The 18,228-nt window shown below is 39.2% G+C and overlaps 1 protein-coding gene across 1 annotated transcript in view; it reads left to right on the forward strand.

The window, feature by feature from the left end:
- Nucleotides 1-13,099: 13,099 nt before the first annotated feature.
- Nucleotides 13,100-18,228, forward strand: part of LOC103739988 (prolactin-7B1-like) — an 11,138-nt gene continuing 6,009 nt past the window's right edge. The window contains exons 1-3 of the mRNA XM_017799984.1: nucleotides 13,100-13,167; nucleotides 14,375-14,550; nucleotides 15,272-15,310. Coding sequence (XP_017655473.1) covers nucleotides 13,137-13,167; nucleotides 14,375-14,550; nucleotides 15,272-15,310 — 246 coding nt within the window. The 5' untranslated portion in view covers nucleotides 13,100-13,136. The remainder of the gene's footprint in view (nucleotides 13,168-14,374; nucleotides 14,551-15,271; nucleotides 15,311-18,228) is intronic.

Below are 18,228 nucleotides of genomic sequence, written 5' to 3' on the forward strand. Positions count from 1 at the left end.
ATACACATGTATAACATAGAAAAGAGAATGTGTGTGGGTGGAGAATCACTAAAGGGAATTATGGTGCAAAACCCACAAGATATGGAGAGATGGACTTCTGAAAAACATAATGTCTTTCCTGTCACATGTAGATCTAGACAACAGTGTATAAAACATACACATATAAATTATATATGAAAGAAGATTTAGAACTCGATGAGGACAGAAAGGAGACAGAAGTCACAGGATGTATAGTGTAGGAGTGAATTAGAACATGTTTAGAATTACAGAATGAAAGATTTCAAGAATGGGTGTGATCATTAAAGGGCCACCTCTTCCCTACAAATGTGAGTTAATACTGACGGTCGTTGTCTAAGGAGATTAGAAAATCAGACTTTTAATTACATAACAGTTGGAGATGACTATTTGTAAGTCTTTATTAAATCAGTGAAATATTGTTCTGACCTTATTGTCTCCCAGAGGCAAAGGAGCATAACCTCTAACTTGCAATTAATGTTTTCCAAGTCACTCTGGTTTGAGGCCAGCATAATTCTTGTCATGTATTCTTCTATTTATTAAAGTTTTGTGAACTTTATACAATATATTTGGACCATATTTATACCCAATCCTCTATCTGGACCACTTTTATAACCTCCCACCAGATTTTATGAATGCTTCCATATATATTAAGGTCTATCAAGTCAAATTTGTGTGCCTAAATATCCTTCAGTGGGGATTCATCTACTGGTGCCTGGCTAACCCATCTAGCATTACATGCTTTAAAAAAGTGACTGATCTCTTGGAGAAGTGGGGTGTGAAGTAACCTACTATTACTGAATTGGGGTTAATCTGGGTCTTTCTGGCCAGTGGTACTGCTTTTATGAAATTAGGTACACCACAGTTTCACACATCTGCGTTCATGTTTGTAATGTCTTCTTGGTCGGTTATTCCCATGATCAGAATGAAGTTACCGTCTTTATGTCTTCTGGCTGATTTTAAACTGAAGTCTATTTTACACATATTAGAATTTCAATGCTGGCTTGTTTCTTTGTGCCATGTGCCTGGAATTTTTTTTTTTTCTATCCTTTCATCTTAAGGTGGTGTGCCTGTTCTTGAAGGGAAGATGAGTTTCATGTAAACAACAGAAAATGGATTTTGTTTCTTGATGCGTTCCACTAGTCTGTGTCTTTTTATTAGGAAGTTGAGGTCACTGATATTTAGTTATTATTTTAAGACGTTTATTGGTTACCATCATTTTATTTTGTATTTGTGTTCTTAGTCTTATTTGTGCTTACATACTTTATATCTTCATTTGTTTCTTTCCATCGCCTCTGGGGTAATGCCATTCCTTTACTCCGTCTTTTTTGCTTTGCTTCCAGTGTTCTCTGTAGGGCTGATTTGGTGAACATGAATTCTTTTAACCTATTTATATCATGGAAGATTTTTCTTTCCCTTTGACTATGATAGACGGTTTTACTAGATAAAGTATTCTGAGTTGGCATCTATGAATTTGGAATACTTAGCTCAAGTTTCTTCAGGCTTTTGAAGTTTGCATTGAAAAGTCAACTATTATTCGGATGGGTTCTCCTTCATATGTAACTTGTTGATTTTTCTTGCAGCTTTCAGTACTCTATCTTTGTTATGGACTATGTTTGCTGTTTGGCATACTTCTTGTTTGTGTATAGGTAATTTAGGGAACACACACACATATATACATGCATATATACACCACAAAATATTATTCAGGGGAGTTTCTCTTTCCTCTATGCCTAAGATGCATAGATTTGGTCTCTTCACGGTGTCCTGTATTTCCTTTATACTCCATTCCTGTCATTCTTTAAAATTTATATTATTTTCTTGAATGGTCTAATTCTTCAGCATTATTGTTCGGTCTTCATGGTCTGGTGTCCATTCATGTATTCCACTGGAGAGACTTTCTCTGTCATTTCAAATTGGTATTTCGTTTTCCAGTTCCTTCTACGTTTCAGCCTGAGTGTTTTCCAATGTTTTGATCTCTTTTGTGAATTCACGTTTCAAATCCTGAATTGTCCTTGTTTCATTTAGTCATCCATTCGTATTTTCTTGAGTTTCAGTTCTACGTTTATTCCTATCTCTTTGAGTTCATTGAGTTGTTTCTGTGTTCTTTAATGTCATTGAATTCTTTGATCATGTCCCTGTGATTCTTCTGGTGGTGGGGTTTGGACATGGTATCTTGTTTTTCCTTATGATTTGTGTTTTTGTATGTGACCTGGGCATATGGATTTCTTTTGTTGGCTGTATACCTGATATGAAATTCTAGCCTGCCTTTCTTGAGTTGAAGTTTGGTTCTGTTTTCACTATGTTTATGTAGATTTGTTTTCTGATCAGGTATGAACAGTTAGTTGGTCTGTGCTTCAGGTTCCCACTTTTGGATGGATGCGAGGGTTCTAGGCAGACCAGATGTGTGAGTGAGCAATCATGGTTAGGTCTGTGAGTGTGGAGATGAAGGCACGGCAGACTGATTCCAGCTTGCTGACCAGGCTAGTCTGGAGCTGGAGCACAGCCTTCCAGGTGTAGTTCTGGATTCAGAAGATGTCAACCAGGTGGGCTTGTATCTTATTAGCTTGGCAGGGTATTCCAGAGCACAGCTCAGTTTGTTCTTGGCCAGGCTTGTTGGAAGCACTCCAGCATTGACAATAAATCTGGTCTCAGAGCACGAAGGTACTTGACCAAGTGAGCAGGTTCTGACTAGATAAGTAGGGTAGATGGGAGCCCTGGAGAAGCTCAGTCCATGACTAGTGCCAGAGTAGAACGATGGTGACTGAGTGGGAGGGTTCTGACTAACTTATCAGACTAGTTGGGAGCTCTCTAGCAGTGTGACCCATGCCTAGTCCCAGAGAAGGTTGGTGGTGGCCGAACTCTATCTTCTTTCAGTGGCCTTTTTACACGTTATTCTGTTTGGTTTCAGTTTTTTTTCATCTTGATTGATTTGGGACTTCACGAAACCATTTCACGTGTTAGTTTCTAAAACTGAGATCCTACAATGTATCTCCTAATCTTAATGTGTTCCTATGCTGAGTAACTCACTAGGGAGAAGACATTTTACAAATAAATAGTATGTCAAGCCCTCTAATTAACAGTCTAACCTTTTACAATTCCATTGTTAACAGGCTTTTCAGGCATATAGGAATTGAGATCAAGAATATTTGAAAATGAATGTTGAAACATATTTAATTTTCTAACTACCATAGTAATGGACCTAGCAACAACTATGTCTAGTAAGTCTACAACTGACAAGTAAGTTACATCTCAAAAATTCTGTATGTGTAATAGTTAATGGAAGCAACCTGGGTGGCTGGTTAACTTGCCTATTGGAATTCACTCTTGACATTCTCTTACATCCTAATCTTTAAATGATCTAGTTCATATCTACGACCTTGTATAAATTATAAGATAGTAATAACCATTCATGAAGGAATTAAATTAGGTAATTACTTCCCTCCTCAAATATATTTATCCAAGCTAAAATAAATCAATCCATTTTATTTTTCCCAATTTTCTCCCAAATCTGAGTAAATATGGAAAATTGAGGTAACTGATTTATGGATCTCAATGTACAGGATGGTTTGGCCATAACATATTCAGGAACACAACTATTATTTACTGTTCTCAGTGGTGTGAATCGAGGGAATTCCCATCTGTTGGGATTTTTTTTCCATTTCAAAAACACTTAGACATTAGTAACCTGTAATTACATATTGATGAATTTGTAGAGAAAAGAACTTTTGATTTTGTTAAGAACATTCTAAATGTTCCTTTTAATACTTGAAAATGATAGTGTAGTTTTTCAGTTTCATTAGTTGAAGAAACCCTTGTGAATTCTTAATTCCAGATGTGGGTTATTTTGTACTATTGGTCTTCATTTTAAAGTACGTACAGTAGCTGAATATTGTTGGGTATATGATGGAAATATTCCCATTTTCTTGACAGTGAAATTGCTTTATTTGTTGTGGTGTATAACCTGCTTTTGTATTAATCTGTTTAGATTTTTATGTAATCTGCACTTTCACATTTTTGGGAAACAATTGGAATCATTGTAGGTAACTGCAGTAAGTAATGATATGTGATAAATTATCTGGATAGTCTGAGGTTTGAACTGTGTTTTCAATAGTACCTTTGCTGTATCGTACAACAGAAACTGCAGTAAGTCTGTGTCACTCTCTATTACAGTTTTTATAGATGGGTAAATGATCAGTCTAGGCTGTATTTGTGGTCCTCAACAGTAAATGTGGCTGTGCTGCATGTCTGGCAGACTCCTCTGTGGCTAAAGCAGTTCTCCTCACAAAGAAAGAGGGAGGCTGTTGTATATTTACCCGGAGGTGGGAATCAACTCTCAACAGACCTGTGCCTGTAAAACAAATTAGCATTGTGTGTATAAATATGGCAACAGCATGAGAGGTGTGGGGAGAGGCTTATATGTTTCTCCTTATAGTCTTTTTTCTCCTGCCTAGGCTACTGCATAGGGACAGGAAAGGGTCTCATGGATCCAAGTAACAGTGACTTGAGTGTAAATTGATGTAAGGTGCCAAAGCAACTGACCTCTTTAATCCTGGGGTTTCCACAACAAATTAGACTGTACCTTCACCACTGATCTCCCTTGGCTACTCACAGAGCCAGTCCTCAGATGTTCTCCATGATCCACTCATGCCTTCAAAACCAGTACCATATCCAATATTCTTGCTCACTGTAAAGCTTGGCTTTCAACTTGAGATGCCGTCTTATAACCCTGTAGACCACAGATTCTATGTGCTGACCCCGAAGGTTTCACCTCAATGAGGCTAATCTTTTGTTAGGTACAGCTGATGCTTCTGCCCCATGTGACCAGCATTGATTGTCCTAGTAAAGAAAAGGTTTTACTTCCACCAATCATTAATCCAAAACATCACACGAATACCCTTGACAGTCTTTGCTTCCTTCTGTAAAATTCCCAGGCTAAGTCTCCATGATTCACATCCTCTCAGCATAGCTGTTCTAAGCAAAGTATCTCAAACAGCTCATCAAACTCTGAGCACTTTACCGCAAAGGGTTTTCCAGGCAGAAGCTCCCAAATCCTCCATAATCCTCCCAAGAAGCAGCACGATCATGGTCTTCACAACAACACCCCATCTCTGCCACAAATTTCTTTCAGCATTCTTATTTTTGAAACTCCCACAACAACAGCAAACAAGAAATGCCCCATAGACTTCCCCACAGTCTGATCTGAAAGAGGAAATCTCACAGCTGAGATTCTCTCTTTTCATATTACTCAAGTTAGGATCAAATTGACAAAACAAAACCCAAAACAAAACAGCACACTTCTCAGAGAACAAGACACTGCAGAGCTCAGCTCCATCTGTGTCACCTGCATCGTACTGCCTCTTACAAAGACTCGGGGGTCACTGAAGAAGAGGGCGTGGGAATATTTTAAGATCCAGAAGCAGCGGATCGAAACAAGAAAATATGCTTTCTGGACACAACATAACATTGCACACGTGAATCTAAAGCACTTGTGACTGCACGCACAAGATCTGTGCAAGTCCGAGGCAAAGAGGGAGGAGGCTGACAAGATAGCCAACCTAGCTGAGAAGTTACCGGCAATTGTCTGTTAAGCAAAAATAAGAATAGAAAAACACAGTCAAAGGGATTATAAGGGGTTTCTTAAAAGGTGGAGAGGGTCCAAACCGATAGTGGACAAAATTCCAAAACCATTATTTGGAGAGTTTGAGCAACGAATTCTAAAATTCAGTGGGAAGCCCAATGCCTGGTAAAGCTGGATGACTAACTAGGAAAAATAAGACTGCAGGAACTGGAGCACCTGCCTCCAGTTTTCACTGGAAACCCACAGCAACAACAAACTGGCACGGCGTTGGCAGAAACCTAGCGTTCACATAAACAGAAGAGAGCAGAGGATGTACAAGTAAAGTGGGTGGCGTGGCTCAGTGACTGAAGGTGTCTGTCACCATGCTTGGGGACTTGAATTTGATTCTTGTGTCTGACAAGGTTTAAGGAGTGAATTGATTCTGGCAAGTTGTCCTCCAGTGGCCACAAGTGTGCCATGGTAAGGACACAGCCATATATACACATGCCACACACATGAATAAACACAAAAAAAGAATAGTCACCTATGAATTCACAGATGTTCATCCCCTATTTGTATATGAATACATACAAGGGGGAAAATAGAGCTTCTTCAGCAGATACAACTACAGCAGAGGGATCCATGTTACACGTGTAACAATGAAGCTACCACCACATAGCTCCCACGGAAAAAACAAAAAACAACTTCAAAATCGATGAAAGATATTTTTTCCTATATAAGAAAATTTATTTATGGCTTTTACAGATTTAAATTCAGTCTTCATTTCAAAGATCATTACATATGTACCAGTCAACCCAGAACACTAGTCCTCTATGAATAAGACCCCCCAATAAAAGGTTACTCTTTAGAAAAGGATTATACTTTCAGAATAAATGATACTGCCTAATTTCCAAAATAAATACAATTTTACTAATGTGAAGTAGAAAGGTTAATTTTACTTGGAAAGAAAAGTGTATATCTTAACTTAGAGAGCTATGGTAGGAAAAAAAAGCTCTTTAATTTTATACTGATCTAAGAAGAATCCAAGCAGACTTCATAGCTAAACACCAAAGTAATTCAGAAATGAATGCATTGTATTTGGAGTGTAATTGTTAATTTGATTTCCTAGCTCAAGAAATATAACACTTTCATAGTAGATTCTATGCAAGGAATATCATTTTTATCAATATTTATTTCTCTGCAGCTGTAGGAGACTTCATGCAAAATTACACACCCAGCAGATGTTGCTTTCAAGCCTACTCCTTCGGTAAGTAGGGAGACACCTTTTCAACATCCTTTTATAGGTGCTCTTGATCTCCCTCTTATTGTATACAAACATGCTAATTTTGTATGACAAACAGACTGATTTTGTAGGTGTAAAGGCCACAGACTGACAGGGAAAGGGTAGAACTCCGCTGTTTCTCTTTAGAATTTCTCCTCTCTAGCTCTGGATTCGCATAGGATCGCAATTACACTAGGAGATGCTTTGCTGGATCTCAGTGGTTGTAGTGTGAGATGGGTTTGTGAATCGCTAAGGCAACCAAGACGGGTCCCAAAAAGAAAAAAAGCAGAAAAGGGTGTCACTCAAAAGCTAATGTGTCAGGAAGGGTCCTGACCTCAAAGCAGGGCTCCTTGGAAAATATTAACAGTGCAAGAGGAGCCATGCTCTTGTGTCTGTGGGAAGCTCTAAGGTCTGATCACTGATTGGAGGAAAAGGTGCAAATGCCTTTTCCTGCTGATGTGTAGACTGCTGGTGCTTTGGTGAATGCCAAATCAATGAAAATCCATCCTGAAGAAACTCAAAATGCACTTGGATCAAGGAGGATATTAGGTGGATTTGAATACAGAGCTATGAAAATGATCGTGATGTAGTATTTCCTGTGTTGGGTCATTTTCCTGCCTCAGGTTTACCTGGTGCATTTTCCCCAGGGAAATGAAATATAGATGTGATGGATTTACATCTGGGAATCATGAAGCATATCAAAATTGGAGAATTTTGCCTGGTGGGATGAATGGAAGGTAAACAGATTTGTTTGAGGAAAATGAGAGCTTTTGTGGATAAAAATTTTTCATCAAGCTTTAGACTCAGTCTGTAAACACATAAGACTAAAGGAGCCACAGGACAGTCTGTAGGCAGTGAGGACTTTGGAATATTTTGAAAAAGTATCTGGAGTGACAGATAAGGATGGGCCTGGTCACTATTTTTCTCTTATTGGTCCCAGCCCTGTGATTTTATTCAAATTTCCCAGTCCACTGACCATTGTTAAACCTCAGCCATGGAAAACAAATGGTTAATTAAAAATAACTACATTATAGAACTCTAAATATGGTAGTGATTCACATGTACTCACCAGTTATCTTTGGAAGAAATAATAGAAATAAACAGCAAAATCTTTCTTTTGTGATGATAGGATGTTAACTTAAAAATCTTTTTAGGTTTTTAAAATATTTTATTTCTTATTTTTGTATTTTATGTGTATGAGTGAGTGTATTGCCTGCATGTAGGTAAGTGTACCCGTGCCATGCAATGCCTGCGGAGGACAGAAGAGGTTATTGGATCTCCTGGGACTTGAGTTATGGACAGTTGTTAGCTGCCATGTAGGTGCTTGGATTAGAACCCACGCCTTCTGCAAGAACAACCAGTGTTCTTAACTGCTGAGCCAACTCTCCAGCCCCTAGGAAAGGCTTTTGCTAAAACTTATTTCTGGGGTCTGTGAATTTCATGCTTCAATTTACAAGGCAATCACACAAAAGTCACTAGCTTGGGATGGCTTTGGTGGTCATAGGGTTTCTAGAATGGTATCATCTTATGAAAGGCTCCATTCTGAAAGGCATGCAGTGTCGTGTCTCTTGAACTAAGGCAGACTCATAGGTGATGATGAGCAAGAAAACCAAAATGACCACAGTACACTGAGGAGATAACTATGTGTGAGATAAAAGACTTTTTTTCTATTCTAGAATGGCTGAACCTGATAATGTGGTGAAGATTTCACTGAGTGGAAATCACCTCAGGTCCTGAGGTCATGTTTCCTGCATATGTGGGCACACAGCACTTGTAACTGGACCCTCAGTGTGAATTATGAATGTATTGAACCTCTACTAATATGCTGAATCTTTTTGTTTTGGCTAAAGCTATGGTTAAGTATTAATTCATGTCAACCTTGAAATTCAGTAGATACAGTAAGCAGTAAAGCACAAATATGGTAAATTAGATGCTAAGGTAAAATGGATCATCTTCAGCAGGAAGTGGAAAATTATGTCTACCAAAGATATACAGTATACACTTTATACTGAAAGATACTAAGCTTGAGTGAGGAGCCCTGCTGAGACACATGGAATATGGAATACACCAGATTTCTAGATATCACTTGAGGACAGAAAATTAACTTGAACTTATTTTTCATGGGCAAATAATGTTCAGAAAACACAAAAGCCTTTCAGAAGACACCTATGGGTGATGATCAAGTTGTGGCCACAGAACCTGTCTAGAGGAAGTCATACACAGCAGGCAAGGTGATATAAAAAAGTTCTGAAGATGTGAAGTTGCCCATTTCCAGTTATAGCTGGAAAACACTGTGAACTCACTGAATGTGCCTCATACACATGACCGCTACAGAATCATTGGTGAGGAATTCGTGCAAATTCCTTTTATGATTAATTTGTTCAAAGAGCTGAATATCAACTTTGGTGAGTAAGAGGTCATTGTGGCTGATGTTGCAAGGGGACACATTTCATCACAGTAGGAGAGGTGAGGTGACTGTTCACATTGCTTTCACAATCAGGAAGAAGAGAGAGATGAATGATAAACTCCATTTCCTCTGTGCTTTTAACTCAGAGACACTGTCCATGAAATGGTATAACCCACATTTGAGGTTGGTCTTCAACACCAAGGTAGCTGGATAGTGGAAATGTAGACTGATGTAAGACACTATGGAAACCTATGGAAGTTCCTCAAGAGTCTAGGTATTGATCTAACAAGTGACCCAGCTGCACCACTCCTGAGGCGATAACCAAAGGAATCTATATCCCAGGGTAGTGATGCCTATTCGTCCGTGTCCATTGCTGCTCTGTTCACAGTAGGGAGGGAATGGAAACAGTTTAGTTGTCTAGCAACTAACTAATGATGGCTCATGAAAGTATAGGGCATATAGACAATGGAATTTTAGTCAGCTTTAAAGAAAAATTGAATTGTGAAATTCTCAGGTAAAAGGCTGGAGCTGGATTTAATTATATATATAAAATATTTAATTGGAGTGATCCTACATATTAGTTACATTTTTGTTACTGTGATAAAATACCATGACCAAAACAAATTCAAGGAAAAAAGTGTTAAAGTGTTTATTTTGGCTCGTGTGTCCAGAGTGATAGAGAGTCCACCCTGCCTTAGAGGGGACACCCCGGTGGCCAGAGAAAGAAGCTCACTGGTCACATCTTTATGCACACAGGAAAACAAGCAGGAAGTAGGCTGAGATGATAACCCTTCCACACCTGCCCACAGTAATGCGCTTTCTAGCAGCTCTTCTTTGCCTCCTTAAGATTCCACAATCTCCCAAACACTGCCACTACTGGGAACTATGTGTCAGATACAGGAGAGAAGGGGGATGTTTTATTTGAACAACCACACCTTATTGACCTGTATGGGAGGATAATGCCTCCCTCAGGTGCCATTGGCTATCAAATAGTTCTTAGGTTACCTCCGTTTGAGTCCTTGGTCAGTGATACACCATATGCCATCTCCTCATATTTGGTCTATTGGATGTTCTCTTGGATAACTTCCAGAATTTAGTGGGAAGACCCTGCTACCAAAGCTACCACATACTTGAGTCTAAGGACACTGAGAAATCAAGATTGTACTGAGCTTGAAGCTTCATCCCTGCTGTGTAGCTTTTATAGTAGAGTATCCAGAGGTGCTATGAACCCTCCTGGGTGTGAAAGTTGATCAACAGTCTTATTCAACTGAGAACCATGTGAGATACAATAATGACCAATGTGGCAAGATATGCCTAGTTGTGTATAAAGGCACATATGTTGTGGGAACAATTTCTTGCTTTCTGATAGGATTTGAGGCCCCCTGGATAAGACAGAGCTCATGCCTGTACAGTGCCCTGGGACAACAACTATGGTTGGGTAGGTCAGAGGCCCCAGGGAAGAACCCGATACTATTACATTGCTTAAAGAACACATGATAAACTGCCTCCTAAACACATCCTTATGCTGATAGAGTTGTGCATCTCTCAACCCTCATCAGAAGGTTTTTTTTTTTTTTTAGTACATGTTAATACAGAGACTTAAAAGTGACTGGATAATAACGAGCTGCACAACTTCAAACCAGACAAAGTCCCAGTACAGATATGGCAGGGGCTAACAAAATCTCACCCTTAGCTATGGGCTTGTGACAATGATATCTTCTTGGGGAGGGAGAGTCCGATTCTTCGTGAATGAGGCTGTGGATAGGCTGACCGTGGTTCATTGGGTGGCCCTACAAGCATATACTTACAGCGGCACTAAGCCGACACTGTGGGTTTAACAAAGAGGACATAGGAATGACCCTACCGCTGCAGCACTAAGTACATGAGCCATAGAGGAAACAAGGAGACATCAAACCGGTGCTGACTTCACAGTGTCAGCTCTACGCCGGCTTTCATTGTGCTGGAAGGTAGTATGCATGCTACCAGTAGGAAAAAACAACCATTATCCTTATCCATATAGCTGTGAATTCTGCAAGCTAAAACAACTAGGCTGGCAAGATGTGACCTCTCATGCAACAGTGGCATAAATATATGGGAGTCAACTATCTCTTTCTAATTGGATTTAAGGCCAGGGTCACAAGATGGAGCCCATCCCTGTGAGTGATATTGGGCCTATTGGACCTAGAAACTTGTGGCTAAACAGACCACAGTACATAGGGGAGAGCCTAACACTATTATTCTGCTAAGTAGATATATTAGTAAAGCAAATCCTAATGACTTATTGCTGTAGCCATAGATTAATGAGTCACTTGGCTCTCCCCAGGGATACGTCCTTACGCACCAGATAGTGATAAACACAGAAACCCACAACTGCTCAACTTGCAGACAATAAGAAACTGCAGAGTAATCCCTGAATTGAACGTCTATATCAAACTTCTTCCAAAGGCTCAGGGATCACTGAGGAAGAGGTAGTGGAAAGATTGTAAGCCAGAGGTCAGGTATGAGCACAAGAAAGCAGAGTGTTCCAGAAAGCTAGGAAGTGGTTCGTATGAACTCAAAGCAATGGTGACACCATGTACAAGTCCCAAATAAGCTCAACTCAAACAAAATCCCAGTGTGGGCATTTAGAATTAAGAAACCCCACTCTACCAGAGGGACTATTGCAAACTGTTGCAAACTGATGACTTCTGGGAAGGGAAGAGTCAGTCTCTTTTAAGGGTACAACTCATGGTGGTAGTTTGACAGGGTTTCAGTAGATGGATCCATACTGAAGGATCCATTTATATAGGAGGTGGAAGTTCAGACCTTCTGGCTTCATAGATGCTGCCTGTGGGCTGGTAGACAATAAGGCCACAGAAGCCATTTATGTAAATGCACATTATGGATGCAAACAATGCGTAGTGTAAGGGTCTTCTGAATGAGAGAACCTGTTTTCTGGTTGAATGACATGGAGAAATCACCCTGGGTTCACAACTGGAAGAGCCCAAAGTGTTGTCTGATTTTCATAGTCCCAGATGGCTCTATTCTGGCTAAGGTTGTGAAATGTCACTAAGAGGCCTGCTGAGACTAAACTGAACTTATTACCAAGCCAAGCTGGATGTATGGACCCCACAATGAATGATACAACTCTTGTAGGTGCAGCTGACCGTGACTGTATTTAAGCCATGGACAGAGCCTACGCTTGTTACTGTTAAGCCTGGCTGCAAACCTGTGATGGGGAGTCTCCTAGTCTCCATCAGAAAGAGCTTTGATGCTATTTAAAAAAAAAATAAATGTGATTTGCTTACCAAAAATCCTTCTAAACATCTGTATTTGACCCAAACTGCTGCTTTTACATCCTCACTATGTACTGTTAAACACTACATTATTCCACAGATATTGGCTAAAATTCATAAAAAATAAACTGCTCAGAATGTGTTTCTAATACTTATTCCAAGATTATTTTATAAATATAAGATCCAATGAACAATTAAGAAGTGACCAAACTTTGTAAGAACCTGGAGAGAGTGAAGTTGTGGGACACAGCTGTTTTCCCAGGATGCAGAATTGCCATCTGTCAGTCTTCATAGAGTAGCAATGATCATGGTGATGCGCAGCTGAACTTGGACTCCATTCACAGCCAAGAATTAAGGTAACCCACGCAGATATGACGACTTCAGTCATCACAGTAATGAGGCTGTTCACCTTCCCTGAGGGGGTGGATCATGGGACCCTCCTCTCCATATCAGAAGTTACTTCCTCCTACACCTTAGCATTGTGGCCTTGGGGATAGTGTGCTGGTCTATATAGGAGGTGGAAAGTTAACTGCAGGCAGAAAGCAGTGTAACTCCTTTTCTGGGTCGGCAGCCAAACTGTGCTGTTACTGCTCAGAGATGCAGCTGACTTTGACTCAACCACGTTCCTGTAAGTAATTCTTCACCCAGTTTTCGGTAGCTAAGCTTAAACGTTGTATAATTTCCAATGCTGTTTTGGATGGTTTACATTTTGGTGTCAGTTTTGCCTACCTGGATTTAATGAACATTTGTAAATGCCTTACCATGACACTTTTAATCAAATAGAGCCGAGAAATACTACCTAATCACTACTCTAGAAAGAAAATGCACAGTACACTCTTGGAACAGTGCTTCTTGGTCATCTTTCCCTGGAGATGTGTAGAAATGTCTAGAGGCATTTGAATTGTTTGTTACCTAAGGTGGAAAAGAGACCTATTGTTGGTATACACTGGTTGGAGTAAGGATTGTGTTCACACATTTTCAAATGCCCAGTAAAGCTTCAGAAAACTGAATGATTTGTTTCAAAAAGTCAAAAGCGCAGAAATAGATACATTTGACTGGAATGAGGGGACAATGGTCTACGTGCTGAAAATCAACCAACTGCAGGAGGAACAAAGGAATGTGTCCCAGTTTGTGTGTCTTCTCTATGAAGTATTTGACTTGTGTGAACTTAATCATGTCGGTTCTGGGGACATACTAAGCAAGATTAGGAGATGTGACTCTATCCATCTTTGACTATTCTGTTCAAGCACTCTTTCCAAAATCGCATTATGCTAATATTTGTTTCTGTTCTTGATAAAGTTTCATCTAAAATGAGTTGTTGATAAGCACAATTTGGAAATTATGTAGTGTAAAACCAAAACCTTACAATCTCCTTATGCAACTGTCAGACTTTAAATATTTCACATAATAAATAGAATCAACTTATATATACTAACTTTATACATAAATATGTACCATGCATAAAATAATTTTAGAAAATCATCATCATTTTTGAGAAGTTACATTCTATAATAGGAATTATCAGAAGGTAAGTATTTATTTTTGAGACAGGATCTCAATATGTAGCCTTTTCTGACCTGGAACTTAATTTGTAGACAAGGCTGCCCCCCAAATAACAGCAATCCACTGGCTTCTTTCCCCTGCCCCCACCTCCCCTCAGTGCTAGGTTTAAAAGCCTGTGTGAGCACACTTGGCTGAAAATAACTTTTTATTTTGTACGTAAAGCATCAATACTACACAGTGTTTTATAGTTTTAGATATTTTGACTATTTGGCTTTATGTGTTTTCCAGTATAAATTGTACCAATTCCCTATTTATATTGCACATTTCGTCAGGGACATTCCTGCTGCTGTTTGTACCAAGTTTTCTTCTGTGGGAAAATGTGCACTCTGCATCTACACATGACACTGTAGGTGGCCTCAGATCTATGAACCTCAAGGAACTATTGGATATGGCCATGCTGTTTTCTGGAAACATCGGTCACCTCAATAAGCAACTGCGTAAGTTATATGTAAGTATCTCACCTCTGGCTTCTTCCCCAACTTCCTACAGATGATTGCTTAAACGTGTCATGAACTGAACTTCTAATTTTATACCTGTCATGGAAGTGAAAGAATAGCGAGGCACTGAAAAACGAAACATGGAGAATGTGGCAGTTTCATGAAATCTCTAATAGTTTCAAAAAATTCAATGATTTTTAAAATTTATGTCTACTTAGTTCTTTATATTTTTTCTCAAATTTGCATTTATGGCATAAAATTCAAAATGGTGCATCTGGGGAGCAGCCTTGATATCTTGTCTGCTTTACAGCAGGCCTCTCTCCACTGACGTCTACATTTAGCGAGACCCCACTAATGTCTACACTTTGTGACTCTCCACTGGTGTCTAAACCTAGTTGAGTCTGTCTATGTGCAGTGTAAGAGAAGGGCTTTTCCGTGAGTCACGCAGAGACTAAAAATAATCTAGATGTGATGATTCAAGAGAGGCAAAAACAAATATATTGCCAGCTGGGGAACTCCTAAATGCCAGGGTCCTTTGAAAATGCCCAGGGCATGACACGCAGGGAATGAACGAGACATCAGTTTTAGAAGTGAAGCAGGTTCTCCCCTGTAGACAGGGCTTTCTTACTACAATGGCCGCCTTGAGACAGTGTCTCCAAAGTTGGAGTAGACATGCTATTTGCTGTCTTTTACTAACAAAAGGTTCTTTTTTTTCCCCTCGTCCTGCCTCAGTTCAACAATGTCTTCTCAGCCGGAATTTTCAGTACAATTGTAAGTACCTTATTATATCTGTGTTCTCCCTCTCCAAACCCTCTGAGCTCTTGACTGCTCTGCACTTTAGCACCAAAGACCAAACTTCAAAGACTACACCTTCCCAGAAAAAGCAAACCGAATTTCTAAAAATTGGTATGAGAAAGAAATGCTTCAGGAAATCGGACTTGCAGAGAAAGCAGTGGTTTCTTAAGATTTTTTTCCAAGCACGCACTTTTTAACTTGTTATTTAATGTTTGTGCTCATGACATAAAGCTAACCACAGTGATGTGAGAACTCTGATTTCCTGATTTCAGGTGTAGGCAACCGTGGCTTTCTGCACTGAGTGCAATGCTGATACCCCATAAAGTACAACTGCTCTCTAGTGAGTGAGGGTGTGGAGTAAAACTAACCTAGCTGGAATTCCTGTCAAGAAGGAGGGGGATGTGATCTTTTCAGAGAGCCTCAAATAGTAGGAACAGTTCTTTAAAATTTTCTTGTTCTAGAGCTTATTCATTGTGAGGACTGTTTAGAAAGTAGGTTCTGTCTTGCTGAAGGTCATATGGCTTCTGTTCAAGGTAAATCAATGTTAAGGACAAGACAGATAAACCTTCAGTACAACCATGGGGAGCCAAGTATGTACCTTTGCCTCTGCAAAAAAATATGAATTCATCTTGTCTACTACTCATGAAATTTTTTTTACTGCTCTTGAATGACAGTTTTTCAAAATCTTAGCATTTTCAGTAATCCACTAAACATACAAATTAGCTATTACTTTGAAATAATAGATATGTTAAATAATATAAGTAAATGTTATTTAAATAATTGTGTATTAATTAATATGCAAATTTGTATCAATAATTTGTATTTAATATTTTCCTTGCTTATTATTTCCTAAAATGGCCAGTTATTTGTCTATTTTTAAATTATTTATTTAATGACCATATAGTTAAACGAAGCATTTCATTACAACAGCATTGACATAATCAGTAACAGTTTCCAGAGCAAAGATGCATCTCTTTCAAAATTGACTGTAAATTTTTAGGTTTACAGTTGAATTAATACAGTTATACAATATTGTACTCCATATAAACCCTATAAGACATAAAATTAAATGAGGTTTTAAACTTCAAAAAAGATCTCCATTTCATTATTAAAATATAGTTTCATACAGAAAAATTCATTTTTAATGCAATTGATACTAAGATGTTTGCACGTGCGTCTCTAATCTTTATATATCTGATTACTACTAGTCATAGTCGGTTATCTTCTGAGATCCTTGGCACCTGACCATAGGTATAAAGTCATCAGAGAGATTTCAATGGTAATGTTTTTCACATCTACCGATTAACATGAAGCAAATTTTTATGCTTCTTCCTCAAATAAAAGTCATTTTTTTATTGATTGATTTTTTTGTCTGTATTTCATACAGAGCATCCCAAACACTCTTGTTCATCTTTATACCCACATCCAAAGTGACAGCCTCCAATGCCTCTCCCCCCTGGAGCCCATATACTCTGTCATCCCTGTCATCCCTGTTACTGTACACTCTGTTGTTGACACCCCCAGCCGTTCTCCAGTGCTTGCCCATCCGCTGAGTCTAGTCAGCCTACCTAGAGATCCTTGTTTTAGGAAGATCAGCTCTTCCTCATCTAGCAGCAATCAGTTGCCAATATTCCTTTAGAAAAGATTGGGGTCTGCTGTTCATTTTCCCAGTTCCATGCTGGGTTACTGTCTGGGAGTCTCTTGCCCGCCCCCACCACCGGCATTGTTTCTTGTTAAGTAGCCTTTAGCTATACACATGGACTCTTAAAGAATTATGTTGACCCCTTTAATCTTCTGTCATACTTTCCTTTTGGGTGATTAAGACCATGCAGTTGGCCCAGATAAACCAATTTATTTTTACTCTTAAGGTCATTTGAGGATCTGTTCCTCAGGGGTAACATGGGCTTGGGAGGAGCCCCTGGCTCCTTTCTGTCACAAGTTCCACCTATGTGAAGATAAGTCAAAGATCCTGCTCAACCATGGCTGGCTGGCTTCGCTTGGAAGCATGGAGGAAGTGTTTCCTCTGTGTTGGCCCTCCTTTTGTAGCCTGATCACTGGTTCAAGTCCATCTGGTGGGGTCTCCATGGCCTCCCTGGACAAGAGGACAGATGACTCACCACAGTTACAAGACATTTTGAGAGATGCTCCATAGTCTCCTGGAACTTAGTCAGCCTTGGAGGGCAAGGAGCAAAAACTGTCCTTTAAGTCCCTCTGACCAGATCAGTGTTGATAAATATCCAAGAAGGTTAGTTCCACCACTCTGGTACTTTTAATTACCATGTGCCATGCAGATAAAGCTTGGAAAAGACCAAAGGTTCTCAGATAAACTTTGACTAGACATATATTCCTTGATCTAGTTGTATGTATAATTTGTCAGTGGGTTGTTGGACTAATATGGTTCCCTCTGATTTTTTTTAACCCTAGCTAGGCATTATTTATTTCTCGCATTGTCTCACCCTTCCACCATGGTTTCCCCATTTAAACTTTCCCCCATTTCCCCCATTTCTCCCTTAACAATACCCTTCTCCTATGGTCCCACCTCTCTTGAGCTCCTTCTTTCCCTTTATTTTCAAGGTTCTTTGTATAACCCTCCCTCCCCTCTCCCCCTAAAATAAACCCATTTTTATCCATATCGCCCTTATTAAGGCCTGTTTACTACTGTTCTTCTCTTTCATATTCTTTCTTTTCCTTTATCTCCCTGGTTCCATTTCATTATCCTGGTTCCTGTAGTTATGTCTGGTTACATACTTACTTATAAGGATTTGGTTCTAGGATCCACATATGAGGGGAAAACATACATCATTTGTTATTTGTTAGTCTGTGTTACTTCACTTAGTATAACAGTTTCTAGTTCCATCCATTTACCTGCAAATTTCATGATTTCATCTTTCTTT

Source organism: Nannospalax galili, unplaced genomic scaffold (assembly GCF_000622305.1).
Source record: "Nannospalax galili isolate Female #2095 unplaced genomic scaffold, S.galili_v1.0 scaffold2161, whole genome shotgun sequence".
NCBI lineage: Eukaryota > Metazoa > Chordata > Mammalia > Rodentia > Spalacidae > Nannospalax > Nannospalax galili.